Consider the following 17,141-nt stretch of genomic DNA (forward strand, 5'->3'; position numbering starts at 1 on the left):
GAGATGTTCTCATTGTTGCGTTCCGTATCTCTCACATTGGATCACCAAGAGGAAGACACTAAAAATCTATGGGAGGTCAAAGAACAAATCATCTTGATTCCTCATCTATGTGTCAATGTCTGGTCTCATCATAACTTCTTTACATGTATCTAAGCCTATCTATGTTTGTATTTCTTTGTTATTGGCACATCCCCTGTCTCCATGGATGGATGGATCTCTGTTATTGCCACATCCCCTGTCTCCATGGATCCTTGAATGCTTATGATACCCTGCCATAGTGTCCTGCTCAAATGAAAGCTTGGATTCTATGAGTTGCAGGGCAATCGAATCAGGGTCCCTTCTGATCGGGGGAATTGATGGATATGGTGAGCATTGAAGAAACCCTCTCTTCATTTGCTCACACACCCGAGTCTCCTTGTCTAGAACCCATACTTTCAATCTTGCAGAAGTGCAGAAAACAGAGGAGCACAGCAAATGCCAGGTCTATATACACTTATATGCAAGAGAATAGTCTGGAAACACATAAAGTCTTAGGAAACCATCTCATTCCTGTGTTAGTTGAATGTGGCAGTCTTCCTGAGGCTGAAGATATCTTCAATCGCATGAATGGCTGTAGAAATGAGCATTCGTGGACATGTCTTATTGGAGAATATGCTCGCCATGGAAACTTATCACATGCTTTTGAGCTATATCATCAAATGCAAGATGAAGGTGTATACCCTAGTAATTTCACATTCGTTTCTCTTCTCAGAGCTTCATCACAGTTGAAACATGTGGCTTCGGGGCGAGAGATTCACTTTGAAGTTTGTATAAAAGAATTTGAGAATGATATTTTCGTTGGTAATAGTCTAATAGATATGTATACCAAATGTGGCTGTCTTCTTGAAGCACAAGAAGTGTTTAATACTTTACTTGTTCGGGATGTTGTTTCGTGGAACACGCTCATTGCAGGATATGCTGAATGTGGAGATCATGAAGAGGCTTTGAATCATTTTGACATGATGAGATTAGAGGGATTCTCCCAAGATGTTGTCACGTACATATGCATCCTAAAAGCATGTGGAAACATCGAGAGAATAAGCAAGGGACAAAAAATACATGTAGAGATCATCAAAGAAGGATTTGAAGACGAGCATTTCATTCAAAACTCATTAATCGACATGTATGCCAGCTGTGGATTGCTTGTAGAAGCACAAGATGTGTTTGATAATCTACAAGTGCAAGATATAGTTTCGTGGAACTCACTTATAGCAGGGTATGCTGAATTAGGGCTCTATGATGAAGTGATGAAGAGATTTTACCAGATGCAAGACGAAGGCATGTTTATAGATTCTGTCACATTACTTTGTGTCTTGAAAGCATGCGGTATGGTGAAGGAAATCAATAGTGGGCGAAAAGTACACATTGAAGCTGTCATCAGAGGCTTAGAGCAGGATCTCTTTGTTGCAAATACACTGATGGATATTTATCTTAAATGTGAATCCTTTTGTGATACAAAAGGTGTGTTTGATCAACTAAGTGTTCGAGATGTTGTATCTTGGAATGCACTGCTCACAGGATTTAGAGATTATGGTCTTATTGAAGAAGCTCTAAGTGGTTTTCAACAGATGCAAACAGAAGGGGTATCAGTAAATTCTGGCATAATTGTTTCCATTTTGAAATCATGTGGTATAACACAATCCCTCGACAAGGGACACGAAATACATGTATACATTGTCAAATTGGGATTTGGTCAAGATCTCTTTGTTGGAAACAGTCTGATAGATATGTATGCAAAATGTGGCTCCCTCATAGAAGCAGTTGCTTCATTCAACCTACTTCAATGTAGAGATGTGGTTTCTTGGAATACGCTCATTGCAGCTTACCTCGAGCATGGATTCCATGAAGAGGTATTAGACGTATTTAATAAGATGCAAGCTGTGAGCATACTTCCAGATGCAACCACTTTTGTGTGTATATTGAAATCTTGTTCCATTCTGAGAGCCATAGAAAAAGGTCAAGAATTACACAGGCAAATAATGGTAGCCGACCTTGAGAGAGTGCTGTTTGTTGGTAATAGCTTGGTGATGTTCTATGTGAAATCTGGCTGTCATGAAGAAGCAAAGGATGTGTTTGAAGAACTCCCAATTCGAGATGTTGTATCTTGGACTTCACTCATTTTGGGATACGCTGAGCATGGGCTTGCCCAAGAGGGCTTGGCTTTATTTGAACAAATGAAAACCCAATGTGTACATCCGGATTCTGTTATATTGGCTTCTTGCTTGAAATGTTGCGGCAACATAGGGGCCTTAGAACAGGGTAGAGAAGTACATTTGGCCATCACTAAATATGGATTTGATTGTCTTTGCAATCACTCATTCAATGATTGTTTTCTGTCTAATATGACTTCTCAAAATGTTGGCAATGCAATTATTGACATGTATGCTAAATGTGGGAATATGGTCGATGCTCAGAAGGCTTTCAGCATGTCTTCTGTAGGGGACAGAGTAGCATGGAATACATTGATTGCCGGATATGCTAGGCAAGAAGACAGTGAACTGGTTTTTCACTTAGTCCAGAATATGATGGAAGCCATGATCTTACCGGATGAGCTCACATTTCTCAGCATTCTTTCTGTATGTAGTCATGGAGGACTACTTAATGAAGGCCGAAATTGCTTTGAGGTAATCTCAAATTCCTATGGAATTACCATCACCATAGGTCATTGTAATTGCTTGCTGGATTTATTTGGTCGTTCTGGTCAAGTAGACGAAGCCACAGAAATAGTGAAATCCTTGCCTTTACAGCCAAATCTAGTGACATGGAGCACATTATTAGATGCATATAGGAAGGCAAGGAATGTGGAATTGAGTATGAAAGCATTTAAATCTGCTTTAAGATCGTCGCAAGAGAATATTTCAAGCTTTATACTGATGTCTAACATTTATGCAGCTGGCTGTTTAGACATGGAAGAGACGGAAGATTGATAACCATATATCAGCACCTTTAAAATTTTATACCTGGGGCTCACATGTGTAAGAAAAACTTCAAGTGGCAGAGTCTGGTTGAAGAGGTTGCTCTGTTTTCGGATAACCTGGCTTGGCAGAGAGTTCATTCAATTGCCCCTGACCCGCTATTAAGATTAGACAAACATGATTTGCAAGCCAGGCTCTGTTTTTTTTGCCCATCAATGCCAACAAATCACCATCACATCAGCAGTGTTATAAAAAATGCCATGTCTGGAAACTGTATTTACCACCACCAAAGGTTGTCTACATGATCGAGATTTGATCCATGGAAGAGAGTCAGATACAAATTTGTGTGCTCCCTTTTGCTGTAACAATGACCGCGATGCCTTGTTCACGGGTCAATCTTATAAAAGAATGTGTCAATCAATCATTAGAAGTAACCAACCGACAGCCATGCCAGTTGTGGTGAGAGTGGAGATTACATCCACAATTTGTGCTTCCGATAGGATTAAATTATGCCTAAATTTAACTCACCATCAATTGCAAATGTATCATTAAATAGGTCTCGTTCGAGACTCAAAATCATTATCACCAATCCACTTTGATTGGAATTCATTAAGACTCATACCCACCTTTGACAAACCAAACAATACCGAGGGCCACCTTTGACAAACCAATCAATACCGAGGGCAAAAAACCAAACTTCTTTAATATAACAAATGAAGCTTAATGTAATGGTATAAAAGTGGATGCTTCAAACAGTTAGTTATTTGCTCATTATTGCAATCATGCCATTGATATAAATGTTTGGCATTGTGGCTCAATTTTAACATTCACTTTTTTGTGTCTAGAATGTAATGTGGGCTACATGTCTATGTGCACCATCATATTTTTCATATGAACGAAATTTCTATATGTTGATGTGGTACATCTTTTGTCAGACTCTTCTATTTCATTGCATTGCCATCCCTAAATTTAAACATGTGAGTTTCTCCAACACGTAAAACATTTCTCTTTACTTGTAGACATTGAAATAAAATGTTATAGATGGAGATAAAGATTCCTTAAATGGATATAAGTCTTAATCCTATGCATAAAGAAAATTCATAATAGTAAAAAACCACCTTAGGTAGAAGATAACATATATGAGAAGTTAGAATATTTGACTAAAAGTAAGTTTTTTATGCACATTGTTACCGAAAATTTGCAAAAGTTTACTGATAATAAGAGTGACATTGTTTCTCTAGTGGAACTAGCAAACTAGCCATTAGTCAAAGGCAAGAATTAGTTAATGCATGTGTGAATGGTTAGATGCTCATAACTTGCTAGCAAGTGAAAATAAAACAAGATGTCACTCATCTTCTCTCCCCCACTCTAGGTAAGAATGCCAAAAAATTTCAAGTGCATTGTACTACCACCATGAGTTTTTGCTCTCAAAGAACCTTTTTACTTATTTGGTCTCGCTCACGCAAGTTAGATGTTGAGGTAACATCATGGCATCATCACCAAATTATGACGATATGCAAGACATACCATGAAAACCTAGTGGAAGATGGATAACACTTACTTCTTGCATGTTCGGTTGTTAGTCTAACTAATCAAGCAAGCAAAACATAAGGAATTCTAGTTCAATGAAAGGAAAGAGGGGCCCCAAACCACCCAACCACCCCCTAGTAATGGTGTGAGAAAGACATGAACCTCCTCGATATCCCATACCATCGAGGGTTGATGTGAGTCGTACCTTGGGTCGTACGAGGATTGCACAGCCTTAGCGAACAAGAGCCATAGCCACACTATCATCATCTCAACATAAGTCAAGTCTCTCCCGAAAAGAAGGTAGCTAGCCTTCTTATATAGGCGGAAACCTAGGCCCCTAGTGTGTTCACACTTAACTGCTTTATGTCAAGTGGTCAAGTGATAACACCATTAATAGTTATCCCACACTATAGAATTGAATATTATTTTTCATACCCGCGTTCCTTACAAAATTAAACCACATGCGCTCATCATAACATTAGGGAAAACTATGAAAAACCTATCTCATTATTAGTTATGGTTATGCACGTAATATCAACATATAATCTAACTTGTGAGAAATATGAAGAATTGTTAGATGGGAATGATAATATATATGCCATGCTTAAATCTCTTCAAAGAAGTGTGATCCCATATGTGCATGCATAATTTTCATATAGAGAGTGTTTATTACATAGTAGTAACGCCCCTTCTCAAGAAGGAGCCACATACACGATGCTATGTTTATTCAATCACATAGGTCAAAATTAGCCTCCTCATGGACGATAAAAAATCTAATCAAAATTCTCTTATAAAAGTAGTGTATGTTTTAAAACAAATTGAGAACACACAAAAAAAATCCTTTGCATTTCTTCCACAATGTTGAGAATTTATGGAAAGGTAAAACCTCAAAGACATCATAAGACTAGTTGACATAAAGACAAGTCCTCATGGACAAGGGGACAATCCAGAAAGGCTTTGATCCACTTTCTTTACATATCTGAATACATCAACATAAAACAAATGTTGTCGAGGAGATACTTCAATTAATTATCACAACCACCATATGAAGTGTCATGTTTTCTCTATACAACACAACCATTAACAAAGTGGCATGCCTATATAACACCTACAAATATGGCTAAAGTTCGATATTGGCTGAGTGTGCAATACATGATGAATATTTATAACTTATAATCATAACTCCAAAACAAGAGTAATTCGCAAAACATTTTATTTAAGTGTATTTAAGAGTGCACAAATATCGATTGTGCATGCCTATCAACCATCAATTACTCATAGCCAATGCATTTCTCTCATCCGTCACCCCATCTCCACCGTGGAGTGCACTAAAGCTCGAAACAATGTAAACATTAAATAAACATGTTGAGATGGAATCTCACCTTTTGAGTAGATAGAGTTATTTGATGTTAAGATTGCATAGAAAGACTTTTATATGTATTTAATATTGTCAAACAAGTTATATATGATCGATTAATGCATACATTTCAAATATCTAAGAAGGAGAAACACATCATTACCATTGACACCCTCATACAAAGCATCATTTCTCAATTTACGATTTGTTTAGCTCGTATATTATTATTTCAATGCATATCTCATTCTTCTTGTGATGAAAATGTTGTATATTCCCAAGTACTAGGAGTGAAATTTGACTTCTTTGTACAAATTGTGGATAGAATATGAGCATTATCCAAAGAGAGCTTCAATGAACATTTTATATTGGAGGGTTGTAGGGGAATGGTGGAACCATGTCCATGGTAAGAGGAATCCTAAAAGTTAGGAAAAAGAGACATGGTACCATAATGTAAATGTAGTTTATCAATGGTTGTTGAGAGAGAGACTTGATATTGAGACATAATGATTTTTATGTCATGGATGGCGTCATGATATTCACAAATCTAGAAGTGACCTCTGGGGAAAGGGATTTGAGGGTGGGTAGGACAAGGAAACTAAAATTTCAACGGGAGGGAGGGGATGGTCAAAAAACACTTGTGGCATATTTTACTCTCAAGAATGATAACTTACAGCGACATACACATATAACAAAAAACCAAAAACAAAGGGAAAGTCTACATTGTTTGCCTCTAGCATTGCTTTCCTTTACCTTGCTTATCCTTTTTTTTACCTTTGTTTTTTTTCGTCTCTCTATCTCTCTTGCCACCCTACTTCCTTGAACCTTAGCATCTAGTAATTTTGTCTACTATTTGAAATATGAACTTTGATTCAAATGGATGCATTCATTCCAATTCGAAATTTATCCCTCTCTATTTATGTAGGAGTCCAATGTTTAATCAATAAATTCTAAACCGCAAGCGATTGCACAAATAATTGTCTCTAATATTCAACACGGTGAGTCATGCACAACATACCTAGGTATGTAAAATTGTCGAAAGTTGTATGTTTCTCATAACATGGATTTCTGAAAAAATGATTTGCAATTTCTTCATTTCTAAATCCAATTTACCTTCATGTTCATGTGAGTGCAAGTGTGAAATTATGACATCGTCTCATTGTCCTCACATCCCTCTTGAACTACGACTAGATGACAATTGAAATTATATACTAAAGGTCAATCCAAGGCCTTACACATCTCCTGTGAATCACTAAATGTTTTTCTCTTTTATTGTAGGATTATTATCCCATTGGTAAATCCTATAGATCCAACTTTTTCCATATCCATATATGTCTTTTTCAACCCTAATCGACACTCTTAATTTGTATCAAATTGATGACTACATTATTCACAATCTTTTTCTAAACATCATACAAATTTGATACTCACATGGTTCCCAACACTTTCACTAATGAGTATTGCTTTGCTCAAAGATGGATTGAAAATATCCGGTTTGTATTTCAATTTTTTTGTTTACACTAAGTCATTAAGCTTAATAGTTAATAAACAACAAACAAATAATGGGTTGAACACTTTCCAATCTCAAAAAACTCTTGTGACAATTTTTTACACCAATCATGTGAAGCATGAGTCCTTTCAATAAACGAGTAGTTCTTCTTTTCAAGAAATCAAGCAAATGTTTTCTAATTTAATCAAATTTTTGGAGACTCCAACTTACTCATCATTATGATCAAACAAGATGAGACCCAATCAAATATTTGTCACTGTAAAAGGTAGATTTATACATACATTTATGTAAGTTGAATATATCATCGAGAGCTATATTGCACATGCTTCGACATATCACAAGGTTCAACTATGTGTAAAGCCGTCAAGGAATTGAAAATACTAGCACTAGATAAACGTGTTTAATGTTTTAGGCATTGGATCTATCCCAAAGAATACATGCATGAATAGGAAACGTGTTGTTAAAAGGCTTTCATGCCTAAAGGTAGCAAATTTTAACAATTGAGAAAACGTGATGTTTTTTTGGTTAAGAAAGATACAAGGTCGAAAGCATAAGCGTGGGGAAATATAATTTAACAAAGTAAAAATTAAAAGGTACATTCAAGTCATGTGTGTACTAACTAGTTAGCATGTTGATATCGATAAGTGTACACTCACATAGGTTGTCTCTTAGCCTCCATTTGTTGTGATTCGTGAATTATACATGCAAACATACATAGAGACGACAAAACGGAATGCAAGTAATAAGTAAGAGCCTTGTGTTTATTGTTGCAAGGATCAAAGTCACATACAATATGGATTGCAGGTGTGCCACCTGACCTTCCCATAAGTCATTTGGCCCTAGAGTAGTCACTAGATGGGGAAATGTTATAATGCACCATGAATGCAATAATACATGTGTTTCATGTGTGTGTCTGTGTGTGCGTGTGTGCTAATGCTCACACATATTGATGTTCATGTGTGTATCATATATCTATATTCATATGTGTGTATGTGCACATATATGCATACAATCAAATGGATGGACACACATAAAGCATAATGTGTGTATGTGTGCACACATACATACAAGCACATAATATGCTCGTATAATATACATATATATAGGACAATTAAGTGAAATACAGCTAAAGATTAGGGGTCTTGTGCCAAATGAATGTCGCAAATATGAAAATATACATAACTCTCATTTTTCAAATATTGAGTGCTAGTATGTCTTCCCAAAACAAGTAGTATGAACATTGATGAAGACATCTTTGGGAAATAAGTTTTGTTAAAGACCTTGTGCTTATCAACTTCATTTATTATATAAAAAACCAAGTCTCTCTTTTTCGGAACTTTGGATTTTTGACAAACTCGAAACATTGCTAAGTCATCATAAGTGTGCAAGTGTCAAGACAATGTTAATTACACCATGAATTGTATGGATGACTTTAAAAAGAAAATATATTAGTGGCAACCATGTCTAGCACAAGACATGTGCACATTGTGATTCTCATCTCCATATTATTTGTTTAATGTGGTGGGATCTAATTTACACCCTAAAAGCACTTGATTTTTTGGAGATGTCTAAAGTTCTAGAACGTGATCCGATTCAATTATCATTCAAATATATGTGTGTTTGAATCAACGAGGGGATATGTGGATTTTTATTGGCATTGGAACAAAGTTGGCACATAGAAAGTCCAAACGCGTATTGGTAATCACGTGCGTCATTGACTTGGAAGAGTCGTTTTGATGGCATATATCTTTAGCAAGCTTTAGAGTTGGTATAAAGAGGGATAATGACAAATCCTAGATGAGTGCACCGTCTCTAAACATGATCAAGATTTTCCAACATCATTGTACGAGAAGAATTGGTTAACTTTCATTTCATATTTTACCTAATTGAGAAGAAACGTATTTCAAGCATACTCTAGTCTATCAAATGCTTGGCAAAAGCATGGCTAATGTAATAGACATCCATGTGGGAGTAGAATAAAACATGAAAAATGTGACAACTTCAATCATCTCTCCAGCATGTGAATGCACATTAGATACACTTGTATAATAAACTTTGAATACTTTATTCAATCAATACATCACTCTATCAAATAAGCATCACTTCGAAGGAACTAAGGTAATTGATGATACCACTCCATAAGTAATAGGCACGCATGCATACAATGTCTTGTGATCGTAAGATACACATGTTGATTGCTTCTATATTAGAGATTACCTATGTCAATTCAACATCGTCTTCCATGTATACATCCACTAGACTGAGTGAATATGAAGACTTATCGATATTGATTCAAAAATGTCATTGCATCACATGAGGATCTAGAACGAGGAACCGACAAGCGCATGCAATAAATCTTATTCTGCAACATCAATGATCAATTTAATTTATCTCATAGATTTAGACCACAAATGCTCCATCCACAAAGAAAGTAGTTTCTCTATTCACAAGGATTTAAATGAATCATACAATAAGATTATCTTGACATGTCCAAGACCAACATTGTAAAGTTGAATTTGAATTTCATTATTCCAATAACGTCTAACAATCAAGGCAAACTGGACATTCTATTTACAAGTTGAAAATAATTCATAAAGAATATCAAGTAATTTGTCAATTGAAGCTATCAATCATCAACCTTCTTCATCGCTCAACATGTCATACAACTTGTTCTCAATTACTCACTCAAAAATGAACTTGTATGGAACTCAAGTTGATTCTTTTTGCCGTTTTTTTGTCCTTGTTCTCAAGTGAGGCAATAAATTTTCACCCCAAGTGAAACCACACCATTGGTGAACTTCACGTCAGGACATCCAAAATGCTGCTACTAGCCGCCTCACTGACACTTCCCTCCTAGCTAGCAAATCACCCATATTGCTTTGGGTGATATCAATGTCTAGTTGCGTTCAGAAGCTTGCTAGCTACGTCTTGATGCTTGTTGAAAAATAACAGGTTTTGTCATGCAACCGTTTGATGTTATGTCGACAACAATTGTCATCCCCCCCACCCCCCAAGACAATTTCTAAGGTGTCACACAACGATAGCCAAATGTACATATATGAAAGTGATTTGTAAATAGTAGGGTATCTATAGATACTCATAGTGTATGTAGCCTAATCATTATATGCAATTCACTGAACTAATGGGAAGCAATGTTTTTCTCGGGATTTTTTTTCACCCCAAGACAATTTCTGCAATTTCAAATAGGTTGCTTTGTGATACAATTAAGCAATGTTTATATTATAACACCATTTACATACACATATTGCTCTTTAACTTAAAGATGAACTATTGTAGCATACAAACATCATTATATCTTTTTCTCTCACAAAATATGCACACATAGTACTCTGTCACACATTCATATATGCTCAACGAGACAAGCTCCCTAGAATTAGTTAGGAGCTAAGGCCTTGAGTCACAACTCCTCAAGCACACCATTACAATCAAGATTAGAAGGGAGTTTCATGGGGCTCGAAGATCGATCGCCATTGACCAGTTTAATTACCTGTATTACCTCAGTTTAGAGTTCGTTAATTTTACATATTTTTGAGCAAGGGAACGACCTAATATAAAGAGTAGGGTTGTTTCGATCTCATAGGCCAATGTACACGCGCACGCACACGCACATGAGCAAACATAGACAAAATCTGTCTCTCTTTTTGTTTGTTGGCTTAGTGGTTTTACACTCTTTCGATCCTCGCCAAGGGGTACGCCCCGTATCATAGATCACAAATGGTCTTTCGTGGACATTCAAAAGATGTATCTTCTCTTTCTCTCTCTCTCTCTCTCTCTCTCTCTCTCTCTCCATCCATCAAAATATATAACTTTGTATGATTATATGGTCATGGGTCTCTCTCCATCCATCAAAATATATAACTTTGTATGATTATATGGTCAAGGGTTAGATTTTGGGTGAAAAAAGCTAAAGATACCAATACAAGCAAAAAGAAGAAGTGGTCCAAAACACACTTCCTTTTTTGTTCTTTATCCTTAATTGAATCAAGATATCAGCCTAAAACCCCAACAATTTTTGGAGTTAAAATTGTTCCTGTTTTTAATGTTAAAAGAAAAACCAACCGAGTTCTTGGATTGAAAACCCTAGAATCCGAATTCAAGACAGGGAAGCTTTTAAGCTTAAATATTGGGAGAGCAAGAGAGAAAAGATGGGAGATTTATAACAGATTGAGAAGCTGGCGTTCTTCAAGATGATGATGATGATGATGATGATGATGACCTTCTTGTTGTGAAGGCCAACAAGCCATGGAGAACTCAACACTGTCTAAACTTGTCAGTGATGAGCCCTCAGAATTTACAGAGAATGAACAGGGGCTGGATACCCTATTGTTCCCAGTCAGAGGTGAAGACACTCTGTTCTGGCCCTCATCATGTGGAGGAGAAGAGCCACCATGAGTGTACACCTTAGATCTCATCATCACACCATGGAAATTGTTGAGACTGAGATTCAACTCAACCCTCCCTTGCATATTCTCCTTGCTCATTGATTCCACAAGATGCATGGTAGATACTTCCATGTCCTCCTCAGAGCTAGGGGGTGTTTCACATGATGATGAGACAGGCATACAATTCGAGGAGACTACCACCATGGTCTCGTGGTGGTGCTCCATCATCGGCATCATCATCCGTACTCGGCGCGGGATGGGGGCGATTAGTTGCCCGCTGCCGATCGGATGCGGGGGGTGCGCCCTCCCCTCTTCTTGCTCGGGTGGGCTACAGATCTCTCGCTGCTCAAAGGTGTGACCGATTGTTGGGCTGCCATTAGCCGAGGGGGGATCCACATCCTCGGGACGGGGACGGCTCGGGCACGATTTGGGCCTCTTGGGAGGAGGAAGAGGAGTAGTTATTGTTGTGGTGGAGGTGATTGGGAGCATATAAGGTCTTTTCATAAGAAGGGTAGGGTGAGATGGGGGTGTTTCACATGCTGCGGCCCCGAGTGGCGGAGTTGCAGTGGTAGTGGTAGGGGTAGGGGTAGCGGTAGCATTCGCAGTAGTTGTGGTAGTGCTAGTGCTAGTGGTAGTGCTAGCCGGCGTCTTGTTGTGTGCTTCGATCTGGGCCATCGATTCGGATCCGGAATGTATGACGGAGGGTTTAGAGGGTGATGATACCCCCTGGTTAGTGGTGTTGTAGATGCAAGGAGACATTGGAGGGGGTTTTGAGGTAGGGTTTATGGAGGAAGGCAGGCATTGGGTTGCGGGTTTGAGTGTACCGCCCTTCAGTACCGTCTCGACCGCCGATTGACACACCGACCAGTTCCCGCTCCATAGCAAGCCCACGGCACCGAAGACGGGGTTTACCGTCCTCCCACATGCCTCATACAGCAGAGATTGGAACAAAGCTGCATATATTTTGGGGTGCAAAAAACCAATCAGACAAACAAAGCAAGCAAAAAAGAACGCACACAACACAAAAGGAGGTCATAGTTTAACACCACCACCATGGGGTATCTATCTCTGTCCATCATCATTTACCATTGGTTCTCCATTGTTTGTCCATATTGTTTATCAGAGGGAAGGTTTAGATTCTACTGGCTGGATATTGTTGGGGAGAAACATGAGATGGGAAATGGGATGTTTTCCCACCCCATGGGAGGAAGAAACATCTCCATTGTTACCTCCAACTATAGGCATGGGGACAAAATAGCCCCCCTCATTATAGGAACATATAGACATGGGCTAACTATATCTAGCCACACATGGACATTGGAGGGGAGAAAAGCTTATCTAGCAGCAATATACAAAAGAGCCCATCATGTTGGAGCATTGACATGAGAAACATGGGGCTCTATATCTCTCCACATAGTGGGGAAGAACAGAAGAAGGCTGTAATCTCTCACATTAGCCCAAACCCCAGATACACACATAGATGTATGTATATATATATATATATGTGCATTGACACACATATTATGAATGCATTTGGGTTTCATTCATTCATTCCTTCCTCGGTCTTACCTGGTCTCTGGCTTTCGGAGACGGCGTTGATGAAGCTAATCATTCCGGCGCGGCCGAAGAATTTGGCGACGAAGACGGTGGCGTGGCCTTGGGATTCAGGGGAGTCGATCCATTGGAGGGAGGAGCGGAGGATGCAGGAGTCGCTGCATCCTTTCCTCAGGACTCTGCAGCCATTGCAGCTCATGGTGATTGGATTGGATTGGATTGGATTAGGTTGGATTGGAGAGGAAAGATAAAGAGATTGGAAGGATTTGAAGTTGGAAAGAAAGGGGTGGGGAGGAGGAAGGTTCAGAGAAGAGGGGAGAGAGGCAAAGAGGGGTAGGAGAATGGGGGCAATGATATATAGATCTAGAGAGAGAGAGAGAGAGAGAGAGAGAGAGAGAGAGAGAGAGAGAGAGAGAGAATATTCTAGGCTTTTTTAGAGAACATGGATTTAGAGAGGAAGGAACAGGGGATGAGAGAGAGAGAGAGAGGGGGGGAACAGGGGATGAGAGAGAAAGTAGAGAGAGAGGGAACAGGGGATGAGAGAGAAAGTAGTAAGAGAGGGGGAACAGGGGATGAGAGAGAAAGTAGAGAGAGAGAGAGAGGGTGGGCGCCAGGAAGAAGGGAGATGCGGCAAGCAGACGGAGTGTGTTGGGTTGGAGAGAAAATAAATAAAATATATTTTAATTAATTAATTAATTTTTCAATCGATTTTTTTGGTTTTTTTTTAAAAACAAAAATGAAATTTCTCTTTTTTTGGAGGGGGGTTAAAAAAGAAAAAAAAAAAAGAGAAGAAAACAGGGGGCAATTCCTCATGTTTTGATGTGTGGCACCTTCTTTTTCTTGTCTTTGGTTTTTTTTTTTTTTCTTGTCTTTGCTTTCTTTTTCTTCTTTCTCTCATTTTCTTTATTGTCCCCTCCCCCCCAATTATTTGTCCTTCCTTATTTTCGTTAGATCCAGTGCACACGCCCAAACACACATACACATTCATTCATTCATTCATTCCCTTCCTGTTTCCGTCGCCTATTATGTCCCCTATCATATTTCATTCCACCCATGTCCGAACTCTGTGGGCCTCTCCAAGGGCCAAGTTCTAGAATTATCACCCCCCCATCGCCCGACACCGATCGATCGCCCAGATGACGACATGTTGCTTGTATTACCCCAGGGTAGCTTACCCTAGTGATAAGTTGTTAGACTACTAGCACTACGTCTTGGGTTTGAAACTCCTCTCTCTCCCTCTCTCTCTCTCTCCCCCCTAGGTAGAAACCGTGCCTTGAGAAGTTGGTACAACGTGTCCTTACCCTCGTCTCGCACTTTCGTCTCTTGACGTGTTTTTAAATATCCTAGTAAAATTGGCATTGTAACCTTTGTTGGCTTTGCCTTATCCCTTTACGCTCTCGCAACTCGAATTCGTAGGAAAAGTGGTGATGCAATCGGTCAAGTTTGGATTGGACCGTACATGGAACCATCTTCAGACGAGTTTCATAACCTGCCACAATGGGAGTACATATGGCTTTTGTTCACGTGGCTTTCACACTCGTTTTTTAATCTTTTCTTAAGTGGAAATGTGTCTTCCATTACCATAACATTTCTCTCACACACAATGTAACTCCTTCTATTTTTCTTTGTGTGACTATACGATCAAATATGAAAAAGGTATGTTTCCTATACCCAAAATTTTCCCACTAAGGTGTACAAAATGGTGGGGCTTGAGATAAAAGAAGAAGAAGAAGAAGAAGAAGAGAAAATGTACGTTGTCTTTGATTTTTATAATGGATCTTGTGAATTTACGACCTCCAATTAGATAAACGCATACATTATCTCACAATGAGAATCTAACCCACTTTCTTAATTATGATGATTCTATTGCCATGGTTTCTTGTGGTTCAAATAAATAAAAAAATTAAGTAAATATGATAAGTGGCACACATCCCTCCATCCAAATCAATCGTGAATAGCGTATCATAGCATGGGTATTGTCGCCTTGCTACATTGAAAAGCCTAACAATGAGTCCTTCAGTACTTTCCTATTATTATATTCTATAGTATTATAACCTTCCTATATGGGCCACTTGAAGAGTGGGAATATCTTAGTTTATTGTGATTATCCATTCCAAACTAAAAAGTTTTGTTAAACAGTTACACTTTGTTAATGACAAAACGTTACCTACAACCAATATCATAAAAGGGGGGAAGAGAAATGGGTACCAGGTAAATTAACCCCGTCAACAATGTGACTCATGGGTTTAAAGTCTAAGAGGCAACCTCAAACACGATACTTCTTAAAGATATACCTAAAAACTTATGAATAAGTAGTGTTAATAGATTGAAAAGTTTGAGATATGTTTTTTATTTTCATAAATATAGTAAGAATTGCTCTATATTTGAGATATAAAATCTGCAACAACCTTGTTTTGGGTACGAATTTCAAATATATCTCCTTGCATAGCGAATAATATAAGTACACATCGTAGTTAAGAAAAGATCGACTAACCAAAAAGTTGATTCATATTAATCGTAGATCAACATGATTATTGATGTATAAGTTACATGATAATCGACAAAATGACAATGTGGTATGTTGATGAATATTGGATTAGCACCCACACATTAAGTTATAATAACATGCACATAAAGGATTATATACCACTCACCTTTTTTTATTGCCTAACACAAGGGGTGCATCTAAATAATCCCCTTGTTTAGAGTAGGCTTTAAATAAGGGCTACTCATGTACTAACTACCATAAAGAAGCTTACTTTTCATCAAATGAGGGGTGTAACATAATCTTCTAGGTAAAGAATAACGAAGTATGGTTGAATTGGAGTCCTCATTAGTTAATAGGAAAAGTTGTCAGTTTCAACAAGGCTTGAACATAATGTGTGATTGTCGCATCTAGTTGTTCTTCAACCCATGTGTGGTGAACTAACTTACAATTTTTCTCTCTCCTTTATTCATGGAAACAAATATTTAATGTTAGCATTATCCATGGTTTATCATATCGACAAAGAGATGTTTCAATTCAAAGCACTGTGAGTAACATTTGCTTAGAGACATGAATTATTGACATTGTTATTGCATGGTTGTATGCCATTCCTAAACCAAATCTACACCTTACGAACTTGAACATCTTGGAGAACCTAGGATTATGTATTTGTGCAAGTTCCTTATTGTTTTTGTATTGATACTCATTATAGAGACTAGTGTAGGTAGTTCGCACAATACAATTTTTATCAAGTATTTTTTTTACATGTTAAGCCTACAAAAATAAAACTAAATTCACTTGCTGCTTTTGGGAGAAATGGCAGAACACGCCTATGGTGACACAAGGAGGAAGTGGCCCGAGGTGGAACTACTAGCCCCATGCTGGCTGTTTCCAACTCACCTACCACCCTCCCTTCGTTGTAGGCCCCAAGAGTTGGCTCGTACTAGCCAACATTGAAGGGCACCATTTTTAGCTATAGGTATCTACTTACCTTAAGTAGTTAGTCTGAATGGCTATGTAAGTAGTCTCACTTTCTTGAACTTGATCAGAGGGAGAGTCCCCGATTTGTGTATAAGCCTCATTGTACAATCTCTTTGTAATAATCCTTCCTAACTAATGCGAAAGTAGCTTCATTTTGGGGAAATAAATAAATAAATACTAAATTCACTTGCGATCATTATTTTTAGAGGACCACTATCGGTATTCTAACAAGTTTGTGTTATTGCAGACAATTCCTTGTCCTAGATCTATATATGTTTTCATCCACAACATGGATCTATAAGCCTTCAATGTTCTTATATACATCACATATATGTGCTCAAAGTTGTAATTGAATACAATTGTAGAGTGC

The 17,141-nt window shown here is 38.0% G+C and overlaps 2 protein-coding genes and 1 long non-coding RNA gene across 3 annotated transcripts; 1 reads left to right on the plus strand and 2 right to left on the minus strand.

The window, feature by feature from the left end:
* The first annotated feature begins 214 nt into the window (after window positions 1–214).
* On the plus strand, window positions 215–3,349 carry LOC147864960 (pentatricopeptide repeat-containing protein At2g39620-like). The gene is made up of 2 exons (XM_087317635.1): window positions 215–2,663; window positions 2,932–3,349. The coding sequence occupies exons 1-2, from the start codon at window positions 357–359 to the stop codon at window positions 2,941–2,943; spliced, it is 2,319 nt and encodes a 772-aa protein (XP_087173761.1). The 5' UTR covers window positions 215–356; the 3' UTR covers window positions 2,944–3,349.
* LOC147864961 (uncharacterized) lies at window positions 3,176–3,686 on the minus strand. The gene is made up of 2 exons (XR_015529601.1): window positions 3,612–3,686; window positions 3,176–3,580 (listed from the first exon to the last, which is right to left on the minus strand). It is a non-coding gene; the product is annotated as an uncharacterized LOC147864961 (long non-coding RNA).
* A 7,527-nt stretch (window positions 3,687–11,213) lies between these two features.
* Window positions 11,214–13,542, minus strand: LOC147864962 (uncharacterized). The gene is made up of 2 exons (XM_087317637.1): window positions 13,321–13,542; window positions 11,214–12,704 (listed from the first exon to the last, which is right to left on the minus strand). Exons 1-2 carry the CDS (start codon window positions 13,502–13,504, stop codon window positions 11,524–11,526), a joined length of 1,365 nt encoding a protein of 454 aa, XP_087173763.1. The 5' UTR covers window positions 13,505–13,542; the 3' UTR covers window positions 11,214–11,523.
* Between the last annotated feature and the right edge of the window lie 3,599 nt (window positions 13,543–17,141).

This window comes from Azolla caroliniana, unplaced genomic scaffold (assembly GCF_043228905.1).
Source record: "Azolla caroliniana isolate FFs.n. ecotype wild unplaced genomic scaffold, voAzoCaro1.0.p SCAF_4, whole genome shotgun sequence".
NCBI lineage: Eukaryota > Viridiplantae > Streptophyta > Polypodiopsida > Salviniales > Salviniaceae > Azolla > Azolla caroliniana.